The sequence below is a fragment of the Camellia sinensis genome, chromosome 4, assembly GCF_055761805.1.
Source record: "Camellia sinensis isolate YWXY chromosome 4, ASM5576180v1, whole genome shotgun sequence".
Taxonomy (NCBI): domain Eukaryota; kingdom Viridiplantae; phylum Streptophyta; class Magnoliopsida; order Ericales; family Theaceae; genus Camellia; species Camellia sinensis.
In genome coordinates, this window is record NC_138964.1 from 172,370,214 (window position 1) to 172,386,361 (window position 16,148).

A 16,148-nucleotide genomic window follows, 5' to 3' on the forward strand; every position below is an offset into this window, starting at 1 on the left:
AGATAGTCTACCGAATCACTTATGTGCATAGGAATAAAATGCGCCGACTTGGTCAACCGGTCAACTACCACCCATATGGCATCACTACCTCGTTGAGTCCTTGGAAGGCTTACAACAAAATCCATCGTGACATGCTCCCATTTCCACTCAGCTATAGGCAAGGGTTGTAACAAACCCGTTGGCCTTTGATGCTCGACCTTCACTTGCTGACAAGTAAGGCACTTCGATACAAACACGGCTACATCCTTTTTCATACGCCTCCACCAAAACTGGCGGCTAAGATCATGATACATCTTTGTGCCTCTCGAACGCACCGCAAGGTATAAATGGTGAAGCTCTCGGAGTACTTCCTCTCGGCAAGACTCCGGCACAAACAAACGGTCACGGTATCTTACACTCTGGTCGGGATACACAGTCAAACCCTTCTCTACTTTCCCAGTAGAGATCTTCTCCTGGAGGGATTCTACCTCAAGGTCACCCTTCTGCGCTTCTAACATTCGGTTCATAAGTGTCGGTTGTGCTACTATTGAAAATAAGGTTGTATACTCAACAGACTCGTCCAGATGCAGGTCAAGCTCACCAAGAGGACCCAACATTTTCCATTCTCAGATGAAAATACAAGCCACACTACAAATAGACTTCCTACTCAAGGCATCGGCCACAACGTTGGACTTCCTCGGATGGTAATGCAACTCGAAATCATAATCCTCTATGAACTCCATCCACCTTCTCTGCCTCAAATTTAAGTCCTTGTGTGTAAATAGATACTTCAGACTCTTATGATAAAAAAATATCTCAAATCTCTCACCATATAGGTAATGTCTCCAAATCTTCAAGGAAAAAAATCACTGCTGCTAACTCTAAGTTGTGAGTAGGGTAATTCCTTTCGTGGGTTTTCAACTGGCCCAAGCCATAGGCCACTACCTTCCCCTTTTGCATCAAAACACAGCCCAGACCCCTCTCTGGAATAATCAAAACTGGAGCGGTGGTAAGTCTAACCTTAAGCTCTTGGAACAACTTTTCATAAGTCTCACTCCAAACAAATTTGATTCTTTTCCTCGTCAATCTAGTTAGGGGGCAAAGCTAATCTCAAGAAATCCTTCACAAACCGACAGTAATACCCAGCCAATCCTAAGAAACTACGGATCTTGAAAGCATTCTTAGGTTGTGTCTAATCTTGCACTGCCTCTATTTTGGATGAATCTATAGTCACCCATTCCCCGGATAGCACATGGCCTAAAAACTTAACCTCTTTTCGCCAAAACGCACACTTCCCGAACTTAGCATACAACTTATGGGCTTTAAGCAACTCAAACACCACTCGCAAGTCTTCCTCGTGCTCCTCCTCAGAGGGTGAATAAATCAAGATATCATCCACAAAGACGACTACAAAACGATCTAAGAACTCTTAGAAGATTCGGTTCATCAAGTCCATAAATACAGTAGGAGCATTGGTTAGCCTAAAACGCATCACAAGAAACTCATAGTGGCCATACCACGTACGAAATGCCGTCTTCTAGATATCCTTCTTCCTTACCCTCAACTGATGGTGGCCCGATCTTAGATCTATCTTAGAGAAACAACGAGACCCTTTCAATTGATTAAACATGTCATCTATACGTGGCATTGGATACTTGTTCTTAACCGTTACCCGGTTCAACTTCCGGTAATCGATACAAAGTCACAAGGCTCCATCTTTCTTTTTAGCAAAGAGAGCCGGTGCTCCCTAAGGTGAAGTACTAGGGCAAATAAAGCCCTTATCTAGTAATTCCTGGAGTTGGATCTTCAACTCACTCAACTCAGCAAGTGTAAACCAATATGGTGCCATAGAAATCAGTGCCGTGCCAGGCACTAGATCAATAGAGAACTCGATCTCTCGGTGAGGTGGTAAACTAGTAAGATCTTCGGAAAAGACAACTGAGTACTCACAAACCACTCTTGGCAACTCAACCTGAATTTCACCACACTCACTACTCAGAAAGCTAACAATGAGACAACTAAGCTCACTTCGCCCATGTGGATCATATACCAATGATAAGACTCTATCCACTTGGTCTCCCAAGAAATAAAAGCAATAACCGCTTGAGGTACATACAGTAACCCTTTGACGGTAGCAATCGATAACAGCCCGGTATGACGATAATCAATCCATACCCAAGATAACATCAAAACTAGTCATATCAAGCTAAACAAACGCAAATAGAAATCGACGACTAACGACCTCTATGACACAACCTTGACACCCTTGTTTTAGAATAACCTCACCACCAATAGGTGACTCTACACAAATAGGAGATTGTAGACATCCCCGAACGCCCCGGGAGGATGGGTCCCGTTCTGTTCGTATTGGGCTCACTACAGTTCAGGACTCTCAAATTGTCACGGTTCTTAATCTGAACCAAAAGAGCCCAAATCCGGCAAATCGTTTTGAGAAAAATAGATTTTTAGAAAAGAAGTGCCAAACATGGACTGCTTTGCCAAATACAGAGTCGCCACCTAAATATTTTATTTTGGAGAAATTTAGGAAACCCTGACTCGTTTGCCTAAGGCCACGTGTCCGTCATCACCAAAGTTGCCTCGGCTCGGGAACTTGGGTACGATTGGGGAAGGTCATCTATGAGCACCCCCGATCGCCCGATCCGAAGATCGGCCTCTACTAACTATGATATCTTGTTTTGAAAGCATTATGTGTTCTTATTCCAGTTATTAGCCTAAAATTACTATGTTATGCGCACAACAAACAAGTATAGACCAGATCGCCTAATTTGGAACGAAGTATTGCATATCCGTTTGTTTGAAAAACAGTTTGAAATTTGCTACTCGCAAGTAGGCTAAAGCACGGATTTTAACGAGTTGTTCCAACTCAAACAATCCAACCTTCACCCACAGGCATTCAAGCAGTTTATATCACATAAGCATCTAGCCACATGGTAAGCATGCTGTCATGTTGACATTCACACTCATACGAGATGCTAAAGCGTAAAAATACTTACAATATACTCCGAGCCAAGACAAGAACATGTTAGCAATCAATGTATGATCCAAGTCCATGTTAAGTGGCTAATGCAATGCATACAGAATGCAATCTAGAATAGGCTCGGCTTATCTAAGTATGACATGTGAAAATGCACAGATAGCATGTATTCAAATTAGATTCGAAATACTTTATGCAGTTAGCATGACGCGCCGAGCCTGGTGCATGCAAGACTAATGAATGATGCACGCATGCATAGCATAAGGTATGCTAAAGTAAACATGTCCTAATACTAACCATCAAAAGCAGGTAAGTAAAAGGGAGAAAGAAGTGGGGGTTGGAAGACATGCACACACGCACCCACAGTTATTACAACTTTGCCCTCGCTCGGAGGGACCGAAAGAATAATACAAATTAATTAACCTACAAGCTAATTAAATATTACAGACCAATTAATTAATTAACAAATTAACTAATCTAATGAAAATAGTAAATAGCCTCGGGAAGAGGGCCCAATGCAATGCGCGCTCGGCTCCGCTCGGAAAGCCACTGCCATGCACAAGTTGCCTCTGCTTTGATTGTTATCCTTCGTTGAAGACTGCACAATTCTCAGGGTTGCTTCCCTGAATGCTATGGAACACCACCGGCTGAGGGAATTGGTCACCCGCCATGGATAATAGTCATCGACCATTGATTGATCTCTCGACCATCTATATTTGGTCGGTCGGCACTACGGATGGTCGGCCGGCCAAAGCTTCCTGCAAAACCTGTTTTGACAGCAACAGAGGGAAAAACATGGCATGGCAATGCATTTCAAGCAAATGTGTGTACCACCACATCCCTTATCATGTTTGTGACTCAAAGGGGTATGGTGCTCAATTCTCGGACCACCAATCGCGCATTTCAATGCGTGATGGCCTAAAAGCCAAGTGTGCAACTTCAATATCAAATGAAATGCACACACAAAACACATCAAAGACCCCAACCTCTATCATGCTTAATCAAGAGGCAAGGGATGCATGCACAATGCAATGCAACCTAAGCATGCAAGCAAGGCTAATGCAACATGATTATGCAATGCATTTAATATGTAATAGGCACACAACCTAAACATGCAAACAAATATGGCATGCAACAACATGCGATGATGGACTTAAACTAACATCGATAGCTCACAAGCATGCCAAAATCAATGGCCATAATGATGCAAGTGAGGCAACAAAATACATGGAATGCATGCACAATGCATTAACCAAGCTTAAGGCACAAAAATGCAACTCTACCAAAGCATGGCAAGGAGGGAATATGGCATACAATGGTGCATGTTTCAGATCTGAAATGGCATGCCAAATGACTCCAAAATGACTCAAAAGCATGCAAACACTCATGTAATGCATTGTTAAGGACTCAAGCACTAAAGCTAGTGAAATGTAATACACTACAAACATGCAAAGTGATGCTCGAATAATGAAACCAGCCCCAAACAGTCCTTATGCAGCCCAAAATAATGCTAAAACATGTATGAAATGTAGCCAAAATAAGCTAGCATGCTTGGCCAAAACAACATGCAACATAGGCTAGTAAGCATGGTTTACACTACACCTATATGAAGCATGTGAGAGCTCATCAAACCAGCTAAAAACAGCAACATGGTATGTCAAATAAGCCCCCAAAACCCATGGAAACAAGGTCCATGCATGCAAGAAAGATGTGTTTCTTTGAAAGGCCAATAAGAGGATTACTCTACACATGCAACAAGGACACTTAACATGGCAAAACTAGATCTGGAAATGACTTATGGGGGTTCTAAAACCCACTAAAAAATGCTGAAAATAAAGCTTGGAAGCTTGCAAATAGGAGCTCATTTGTAAGGCAAAAAATGCAAGTAATCAAGACAATAAGGAGAGGGGATGGCCCTCTCCTTCTTAGGATCTCAAACCGTCATCCTCACCACTGAAATCCCTCAAGATTTCAGTGGTGAGAAGGCCCAAACAAGGTGGTCCCGAAGCTCACTAAAAACATACAAAATGAGGGCAAACAAGGCCTAAGAGGGGGTAAACGACCCCAAACACAAAAGTGACCTTAATGAAGTATCTTAAACACAAAAAAATAGAACTTTTTTTTATGTTACACTACAAAAAATTTGGGATTTAAAGACGAAACAAATTTGTCCCAAAATGTATATATTTCGTCACCCAAACTAATTACGGCGAACATTTTTCGTCACCCATTTTGTCTCCAAAGGGTCGTCGCTAAAGGGTCTTAGAGACGAAAAAAAAAAATCGTCATTGAAAATGATAAATTTGTGACGAATTTTTTTGTCTCCAATACACTTTGTTGGGAACATACTTGTAAGTAATTAGCGACAAAATATTTTGTCATTAAAGAAGAAATTAGAGACAAAAGTATTTCGTCATAAATATAAGAAATAGAGACGAAATAATCTTGTCACGTTTAATATAAACGAAGACGAAAATTTTTTGTCAAAGAAGCTACCAATAGAGACAAAAAAAAATTCATTATTAAAAATGATAAATTTGTGACGAATTTTTTTTGTCTCTAATACACTTTGTTGGGAACATACTTGCAAGCAATTAGCGACAAAATATTTTTTCATTAAAGTAGAAATTAGAGACAAAAGTATTTTGTCATAAATATAAGAAATAGAGACGAAATAATTTTGTCACGTTTAATATAAACGAAGACAAAAAAAATTTGTCAAAGAAGCTACCAATAGAGACAAAAACAAATTCATCATTAAAAATGATAAATTTGTGACTAATTTTTTTTTGTCTCCAATACACTATGTTGGGAACATGCTTATAAGTAATTAGCAAAAAAATATTTTGTCATTAAAGGAGAAATTAGAGACAAAAGTATTTTGTCATAAATATAAGAAATGGAGACAAAATAATTTTGTCACGTTTAATATAAACGAAGACGAAATTTTTTTGTCAAAGAAGCTACCAATAGAGATAAAAACAAATTCATCATTAAAAATGATGAAATAATGTCAAAAAAAATTCGTCACACATTGAGGGTAATAGTGACAAAATGTGACAATATTTTTTGTCATGACAAATTCATTTAGCGATGAAATAAAGAATTTATGACAAAATTAATCATCCACCTAAGCCAAATAAGAGACAAAAAAACCTTCTTTAGGGATGGAAAATTTTGTCAATAATTTCATAATATTTTTTTCCACATTATATACCTATTTTATCAAAATCTAAATTTTAGTTCAACAAATATGACCCTGTTCATGTTGAAACCTGTTGAATATAACAATTCCATCACAACTTAACCTAACCTGTTATCAACACATTTACGAATTAACAAAATGAAAATATCCATTCATCATTACAAATAATTTCATCCTGATATAATAAAATAGTGAAATATCCACAAAATATCAAAAAGTTATAACTTGTTCAATTCCACCAAAAATCCAACAATAACTAGTGTAACTCCAAAAAGTATGTGTATCCTTATCAAACAAAAATGAACATTCAAACAAATTACAACAATGTTGCACATAAAAAATGCCACCCCAATCCAATCTGCAAAAAAATAAATTAAAAGTTTTAGTAATTAATCAATTATACAAAAGAATAAAAACATTAGTAACTCATCAATTTACAATTAGATCAATTATACAATTTATCCCTGTAACAGACTTTTTTTTAGATTATGAGAACAAAAAATTAATTTTAAGGCTAATTCACAAATGGTGCATCCCATTAATGTGCCGTAAGTTCATACAACTTATATTGGTCCCTCCTAAGGTGTTTCTATTGGTTCTTGTACAAATCTATAATTGTGTGATAATTTAGCATTTCGACAGCCTTTTTTCAAGCTTTAAGTATAGAGAAAAAAAAATATTTTTTAGACTAATTCACAATTTATACATCATGTGCACCTGTACAAATTGGATGTCATATGCATGTTTCCATTACTTCCTAATTCTTCAAACATGTATTCTTTTATAAAATTTGTTATATTAAAGTTAATATACTTTACCAAGAAGTATGTCCACTTGTGGATGAGTCCCCTCCATTTCCAAAGTGTCTAGTGAATCCTTTGGTCCTCAAAAAGTTGACAACATCAGCTATTATCTCCCCTTGCTTCTTCTTACCCTCTTCAAGATCTTCTATTTTATTGTTCTGCATTTGTATTTGTTCCTTTTGTATCTCTATTTGCATCTCAAGGCACTTCACATAATTATTTGTTTCAGTATATATGGTAGTGGCTCTCCTAATAGAGGATGAAGGTCTCATGCCAAGTCCCTTCATATAGCCAGACCTTGGCTTTAGGACTTTGATTGATAGCTCTTTTGCAGTCAAAGGGGTTGATCCTGGCTGTGAGAGGTGATCAGCCTGTGTCTGTATCATATTTTCCTATCAAATATAAAAAAAATTAAATAATTATTAGAAAATTAAATAAGATTATAACAAATAGTATTCTAAAATTTTGTTAATAAAAATTGCAATATATACTCACATAATTACACTGAGCTTGAGATGAGACCCACTCATGTGTTTTCTCATTATAGTGAGTTTCCTTGTACAACTCTGCTAGATCAGGTAGCATCTTCTTTTCTCGTGCCTAATTCGATAGACCAAATATTCAATAAATAAAGCTAAGAATCTAATATAATTCTGAAAGTGCAAGGATACGTACCAGTTTTTCTACTCTAACAGGGATTGACCTAGAACCACACCTATGTTTTGTATACATCCTTTCTCTGTTCGCGATGTTGGCCTTTGATTGTTCCTATAAGGAAGAATGACCAATATAACAATGAAATGTATCATTAGTAAGACAAATATGTTGGCTTTTGATTGTTCCTGTAAGGAATAATGAACCAATATAACAATGAAATGTATCACTAGTAAAACAAATTTAATGGTTGATAATAAAGAAATTGCATTGTTCCTCTCTATCATTTTCCTATATATCATTTCAACTTAAAAGATATTTCAAATTATTCACTAGTTTTATTCAATTCTGTGAAAAATAGATTAGAGGACTTGTTAAGATTTCATCATAAGATGGTTTTTCTGGGTGAAAAAAGAAAAACGAGTAATTTACACCGTTCACAAATAGGGGGCATATAAGCATGGGCAAGATAGATTGTGAAAAAATCCATTTACATTTCACAAGATATGGAACAATTACTGATACCAAACTCATAACCCTTTCTTTCTTCCGCAACTCTATCAAATCTAAAGTTCTGTCTCAATACCCTATATTAGTTACTTAGCTAGTTGCTTACCATTATCATGAAACTTCAGACCAAACCCAAGAACAAACAGAAAATTAATACAATCATAGAAACTGAAATCTTAGTTCTTTATTCTATGATGTGAAAGATGCACTTTAAGGAACCATAAATTAATCTCCTATTATGCGAGCCTTCCAATCCATGTTTAATAGTTTCCCTTTCTCATTTTTCCACTTATTTGGTTTTTATTATGTTCCACTTACATGCCTAGAAGATAAAGGGAAAAGAATACATATGGAATTTCACAGCAAATTGATTGTGTTCTTTCTAGTTGTTTTAGAATCTCTCCCTATTCTAATCAAATTCTTTCTTCGCTAATATAATAAAAAAGATGAAAATGTTACCAGAAATTCTTTAGTGTTCCACTTTTTATCAATAAGATCTATCCACTTGGTAGGATCGACATTCTTTGGTGGGTGATTTCTTGCATACTCCTCCCCTTTAGCCTCTTTCAGCTCCATGAATTGTTTGTGCAGCCTATAGATATGGTTACTCAATCTCCGACCAAATTTTGTGTTCATTGCCTTCTCTATATCAACAGGGTCTCCTTGTAAATCAAATTGATCCTGCAAAAAATAGATAAGTCATAGATAATTCTTATAAAAAATAAAATAATTACAATAAATAATTAAGATTTCTAACCTATTATAAAAATGAGTAAAATCTCCTATAAGTAGACAACGAACTTACATTCAAGCGTTGAAACATCGCCTCCTTAACGGAGGCATCAACATACTTCCACCTACGAACACTTGGATTTGGTAAACGAGTTCGCACTTCTACACCAATCTTTGAGGCTAGTTTTGAGGCATAGTCCCCTACCGGTGCACGAAATTCTGGAGGGATAGGCACGCTAAGCTTTCCATCTTTATCAACAAGGCCTTGAACCTCTTTGCCTCGAGTCGGGCCACGAGCACGCTTAGCAGCTGATATTGTGAAGCCATAATATTGAAATAGTATGTGAACAAATTTAATTAAGATCTCAAATCAATGTAAATAAAGAGTGTGTCTTACCAATAGTATTACCAGCAGTCACCTCAAGTTGAGGCTCCACATTGAGAGGTGGTGGCGGATTGCTAGTCACCTCAGGACGTGAAGAGGTATCCCCCCTCTTCTAATGCGTGGGTCAATGCCTCATGATGAGATTGTGAACGGGCTCTCGATGGTATCTTTAACAGCTGAATAACATAATAAAATATGAATATATGTACAAAGATATACATGTCTATGTGTGTATGAATTGAAAGTAACAAGAAAGAAAATATTTCACAATGCATAAATGTATAGTACCTCATGCTCAAACAAATCATAGGTTTCAGTGTCACTGCCATCTTCAGCCTCTGACGGTCGATAATCATCATCATTTTCCTCAATTGGTATTTGTTTTTCCTTCCTCAATTTCTTATGTTGAATCATAGCCTTTAAACAAGTTATATTCTTCACTCCTAGAGCATTCATTCTCTCACGATTTTTATTAATATTCTTCATTCTTTGTTTCTCATAGTTCGTTACCTTCTTAGTTGCGGTACTTGGTTTGGTCAATTGCTTTTTTGTAGCGTCCATTTTGCCCAACTATAAAGCATAATTGAACATTTTTTTGGTGGATACACATAATTGAACATTAGATGTAAAGAAAAGATAATTATATATTTCTATACATAAACCATAAAGAAACAACAATCTCAACAAGTGGATATGTCGTATAGGCTCTAAATCATTGAAATATGGCTAGAGTGATATGGATGATTTTTGTTTTTACCATTTACTTATCATAGAACAAATTAATTACAAAGCCATCAGACACACAATATGACCAATCAATGATAAACCTACATAACAGTGGATGAACCCCACAACTGAAATTCAACTACATTAATTAAGAACAATGTTCATATAGAAAGTGCAAAATAACTACAAATCCTAGTCTACATCAAGATCCATATCGCAATCCACATCAGGTTCGTCACACTCTTCATTTTGTTTGTCAGCTCTTTTCTGTATCATTGTTTCATCAGATGACCTAACCCTTGTAACAACTTCTGCTTCAACACCATCTCTTAACATTGAACATTAGGGCCGATGTCAATTGGAACAACATCGGTAATATTTTCTTGTTGGAACACATCGTTTTCTTCTGGTTCATGTAATGATTCTCCATCACCTACCTCTGGTACATCAAAGACACCCCTATGTTGCACTCGTTGAACGACTTGCCAAGGTTGTCCCCATTTGGTATCATTTAGGTAAAAGACTTGCTTAGCCTGGCTAGGCAAGATGAAAGGGTCGTGTTGATACCACCGACTTGTGACATCAATACTTGTGCAATAATCATCGGTTCGCAATGTTCTACTTCGACCTGCATTTCCTGTGTTGTACCATTCACACTAGAACAATACAACTTTGTTATGACACATGTACTCCAATTCCGAAACATTGCACAAGTGACCATAAAATTCATGTGTCACTCCCTCATGATCCCCTTCCGTAAGCACACCACTATTCTGACTGTTACGGCGATTGTCTACTTCTCTTGTACGAAATCGTACGCCATTGATTATGCAACCTGAGTACTCTTTTACTAGTAAATTTGGGCCATTTGCTAACGACCATAAATCATTGGTCGCTTCTGGTGACTTTTCTTCTCTCAATATATTTATCTACATTCACATATAACGTACATTAAGATAGTAAAAATAAATTAATAAATGATCAAATCTTATACAAATTTTTAATCATGTCTTAAAATTGAAAATGCCTTACCCGCTCTTTGAACCACTTGGGAAACTCTTGTTGTTGTATACGGGTTATGCCTTGGTCAGATGGAGTCCGTAATAGATTTTTGTGTATCCTACTCAAAAGAATGTGATTATTATGCACTGCTAACTACATTAACAAAGCTAAGAATACACATATTTAAATGAAAAACATGCTCTAGATACTTCTCTATCTCGGGGCTATTGTTCAACAAGAATCAATGAGCCATATCACGATATTCTTGTGACATATCAGCATTCCTTGTGATTAGGCCAATAGGACGGGCAGTTTCTGTGAATACAGTTAACCCTTTGTGACGTTCGCCACGATCTTGATTTCGTTCGGGTCGATTATCACTACAAAAAAAATGGTTTTTTGCGACGGCAAAACGCCGTCGCAAATACTCCAAACGCCGTCGCTAATGGTTTTTTGCGACGGTAAATAGTTTTTTGTGACGACAAGTGGGGGTCGCAACAAAGGGGGTTGCAAAAGGGCTTTTGTTTTTTGCGACGGCAAACTTCTGTCGCCAAAAAGCTACGAAAATCTGGATTTTTTGCAACGGTAAAGTCTTGCCGTCGCTAAAAGAGTTTTTTGCGACGGCCAAATCCCGTCGGTAAAAGTATCGTCGCTAATGACTATTGGCGACGGCAACCTGAGCCGTCGCTAAAGGTCTTATTTTCAGTTTAATTCCTACCTTTTGCGACAGTATTGGCGCCGTCGCAAAAAGCTTGCTACCATTTTCTTTTTGCGACGGGGGTGCTCCGCCGTCTCAAAAAAAAATTAAAAAAAAAAATCCCGGTATTAAAATAATTAAAAATATAAAAAAACCTATATTAAATGAAAAATAACTAAAAAAAATCTAAAAATTGCATAATAATATAAATACATACATAAACAAAAGTTGGCACATGATGAACATTCATAATGTTGTTCCATTCATAACAATACATAAATAAAAATCCATAACAATAAAAATTATGCCACTACATAATGTCGCATAATACATACATAATGTTGTTCACAAATTTAAATAACATAAATCAAAATCAAAACCAAAAGTTTTCGTCTTGATTCCTTCGTGGGTTAAAAAAATAAAAATTGGTCATAATCTTTATACGCCCGCATTCCACAAGAAGCAAACTGCTACTAAAGAAATATCTTAAAAAAACAAAATAAAAATAATTAATAACAATATAATGGTGTTAATATTTTAATTACAGAAAAATATAAAAAAATTAACTACTATATAATTACAAAGATAGTTTAGTAAATAATTTTGACTAGACCGAAATCCGACTCTAACTCCCAAATAGGGAACTCGATTTGAGCCCCGTCTTCTACCACAAGTCTGTCGTGCCTAGGCAGTCGTGTATGTCAAGTTTCGTGCCAAACCGACGCCGTTTGGAAATTTTGGGGCGTTAACACCTCGATTTCAAGTTTCTTAAGAAACTAGTTTGCCTAAAGTGAAATTCGGCTCTAAGTTCCAAACCGGGAACCCGATTCAAGCCCCGTTTTCTCCCACAAGTCTCTCGTGCCTAGGCGGTCGTGTGTGCCAAGTTTCGTGCCAAACCGACGCCGTTTGGTGATTTTGGGGCGTCAACACCTCAAGTTCAAGTTTCTTAAGGAACTAGTTTGCCTAAAGTGAAATCCGGCTCTAACTTCCAAATCGGGAACCCGATTCGAGCCCCGTCTTCTCCTACAAGTCTATCATCCCAGGCGGTCGTGTGTGCCAAGTTTCGTGCCAAACCGACGCCGTTTGGTGATTTTGGGGCGTTAACACCTCGAGTTCAAGTTTCATAAAGAACTAGTTTGCCTAAAGTGAAATCCGGCTCTAACTCCCAAATCGGGAACCCGATTCAAACCCCGTTTTCTCCCTCAAGTCTCTCGTGCCTAGGCGGTCGTGTGTGCCAAGTTTCGTGCCAAACCGACGCCGTTTGGTGATTTTGGGGCAATAACACCTCGAGTTCAAGTTTCTTAAGGAACTAGTTTGCCAAAAGTGAAATCCGGCTCTAACTTCCAAATCGGGAACCCGATTCAAGCCCCGTCTTCTCCCACAAGTCTCTTGTGCCTAGGCGGTCGTGTGTGCCAAGTTTCGTGCCAAACCGACGCCGTTTGAAGATTTTGGGGCGTTAACACCTCGAGTTCAAGTTTCTTAAGGAACTAGTTTGCCTAAAGTGAAATCCGGCTCTAACTTGCAAATCGGGAACCCGATTTGAGCCCCGTCTTCTCCCACAAGTCTCTCGTGCCTAGGCGGTCGTGTGTGCCAAGTTTCGTGCCAAGCCGACGCCGTTTGATGATTTTGGGGCGTTAACACCTCGAGTTCAAGTTTCTTAAGGAACTAGTTTGACTAAAGTGAAATCCGGCTCAAACTCCCAAATCGGGAACCCGATTCGAGCCCCGTCTTCTCTCACAAGTCTCTCGTGCCTAGGCGGTCGTGTGTGCCAAGGTTCGTGCCAAACCGACGCCGTTTGATGATTTTGGGGCGTTAACACCTCGAGTTCAAGTTTCTTAACGAACTAGTTTGCCAAAAGTGAAATCCGGCTCTAACTCCCAAATCGGGAAGCCGATTCGAGCCCCGTCTTCTCCCACAAGTCTCTCGTGCCTAGGCGGTCGTGTGTGCCAAGTTTCGTGCCAAACCGACGCCGTTTGGTGATTTTGGGGCGTTAACACCTCTAGTTCAAGTTTCTTAAGGAACTAGTTTGCCTAAAGTGAAATCCGGCTCTAACTTCCAAACCGGGAACCCGATTCGAGCCCCGTCTTCTCCCACAAGTCTCTCGTGCCTAGGCGGTCGTGTGTGCAAAGTTTCATGCCAAACCAACGCCGTTTGGTGATTTTGGGGCGTTAACACCTCGAGTTCAAGTTTCTTAAGGAACTAGTTTGCCTAAAGTGAAATCCAGCTCTAACTGCCAAATCGGGAACCCGATTCGAGCCCCGTCTTCTCCCACAAGTCTCTCGTGCCTAGGCGGTCGTGTGTGCAAAGTTTCATGCCAAACCGACGCCGTTTGCTGATTTTGGGGCGTTAGCACCTCTAGTTCAAGTTTCTTAAGGAACTAGTTTGCCTAATGTGAAATCCGGCTCAAACTTCCAAATCGGGAACCCGATTTGAGCCCCGTCTTCTCCCACAAGTCACTCGTGCCTAGGCGGTCGTGTGTACCAAGTTTCGTGCCAAACCGATGCCGTTCGGTGATTTTGGGGCGTTAACACCTCGAGTTCAAGTTTCTTGAGGAACTAGTTTGCCTAAAGTGAAATCCGGCTCTAACTTCCAAATCGGGAACCCGATTTGAGCCCCGTCTTCTCCCACAAGACTCTCGTGCCTAGGCGGTCGTGTGTGCCAAGTTTCGTGCCAAACCAACGCCGTTTGATGATTTTGGGGCGTTAACACCTCTAGTTCAAGTTTCTTAAGGAACTAGTTTCCCTAAAGTGAAATCCGGCTCTAACTCCGAAATCGGGAACCCGATTCGAGCCCCGTCTTCTCACACAAGTCTCTCGTGCCTAGGCGGTCGTGTGTGCCAAGTTTCGTGCGAAACCGACGCCGTTTGGTGATTTTGGGGCGTTAACTCCTCAAGTTCAAGTTTCTTAAAGAACTAGTTTGCCTAAAGTGAAATCCGGCTCTAACTTCCAAATCGGGAACCCGAATCGGGCCCCGTCTTCTCTCACAAGTCTCTCGTGCCTAGGCGGTCGTGTGTGCCAAGTTTCGTGCCAAACCGACGCCATTTGGTGATTTTGGGGCGTTAACACCTTAAGTTCAAGTTTCTTCAGGAACTAGTTTGCCTAAAATGAAATCCGGCTCTAATTCCCAAATCGGGAACCCGATTCGAGCCTTGTCTTCTCCCACAAGTCTCTCGTGCCTAGGCGGTCATGTGTGCCAAGTTTCGTGCGAAACCGACGCCGTTTGATGATTTTGGGGCGTTAACACCTCGAGTTCAACTTTCTTAAGGAACTAGTTTGCCTAAAGTGAAATCCGGCTCTAACTCCCAAATCGGGAACCAGATTCGAGCCCCGTCTTCTCCCACAAGTCTCTTATGCAAAGGCGGTTGTGTTTGCCAAGTATCGTGCAAACCGACGCCGTTTGAAGATTTTGGGGCGTTAACACCTCGAGTTCTAGTTTCTTAAGGAACTAGTTTACCTAAAGTGAAATCCTGCTCTAACTCCCAAATCGGGAACCCGATTCGAGCCCCGTCTTCTCTCACAAGCATCTCGTGCGTAGGCGGTCGTGTGTCCCAAGTTTCGTGCCAAACCGACACCGTTTGGTGATTTTGGGGCGTTAACACCTCTAAATCATGTTTCTTAAGGAACTAGTTTGCCTAAAGTGAAATCCGGCTCTAACTTCCAAACCAGGAACCCGATTCGAGCCCCGTCTTCTCCCACAAGTCTCTCGTGCCTAGGCGGTCGTGTGTGCCAAGTTTCGTGCCAAACCGACGCCGTTTGGTGATTTTGGGGCGTTAACACCTCGAGTTCAAGTTTCTTAAGGTACTAGTTTGCCTAAAGTGAAATCCGGCTCTAACTTCCAAATTGGGAACCCGATTCGAGCCCCGTCTTCTCCCATACGTCTCTCGTGCCTAGGCGGTCGTGTGTGCCATGTTTCGTGCAAAACCGACGCCGTTTGATGATTTTGGGGCGTTAACACCTCGAGTTCAAGTTTCTTTAGGAACTAGTTTGCCTAAAGTGAAATCTGGCTCTAACTCCCAAACCGGGAACCCGATTCAAACCCCGTTTTCTCCCACAAGTCTCTCGTGCCTAGGCGATCTGGTGTGCCAAGTTTCGTGCCAAACCGACGCCGTTTGGTGATTTTGGGGCGTTAACACCTCGAGTTCAAGATTCTTAAGGAACTAGTTTGCTTAAAGTGAAATCCGGCTCTAACTTCCAAATCGGGAACCCGATTCGAGCCCCGTCTTCTCCCACAAGTCTCTTGTGCCTAGGCGGTCGTGTGTACCAAGTTTTGTGCCAAACTGACGCCGTTTGGTGATTTTGGGGCGTTAACACCTCGAGTTCAAGTTTCTTAAGGAACTAGTTTGCCTAAAGTGAACTCCGGCTCTAACTTCCAAATCGGGAACCCGATTTGAGCCCCGTCTTCTCCCACAAGTCTCTCGAGCCTAGGCTGTCGTGTGTGCCAAGTTTCATGCCAAGCCGACG

At 39.8% G+C, this 16,148-nt stretch overlaps 1 protein-coding gene across 1 annotated transcript; it reads right to left on the reverse strand.

The window, feature by feature from the left end:
* Window positions 1–6,993: 6,993 nt before the first annotated feature.
* LOC114304202 (uncharacterized) lies at window positions 6,994–9,824 on the reverse strand. The gene is made up of 7 exons (XM_082923856.1): window positions 9,552–9,824; window positions 9,276–9,375; window positions 8,952–9,187; window positions 8,606–8,827; window positions 7,658–7,750; window positions 7,478–7,582; window positions 6,994–7,374 (listed from the first exon to the last, which is right to left on the reverse strand). The coding sequence occupies exons 1-7, from the start codon at window positions 9,822–9,824 to the stop codon at window positions 6,994–6,996; spliced, it is 1,410 nt and encodes a 469-aa protein (XP_082779982.1).
* Window positions 9,825–16,148: the final 6,324 nt, after the last annotated feature.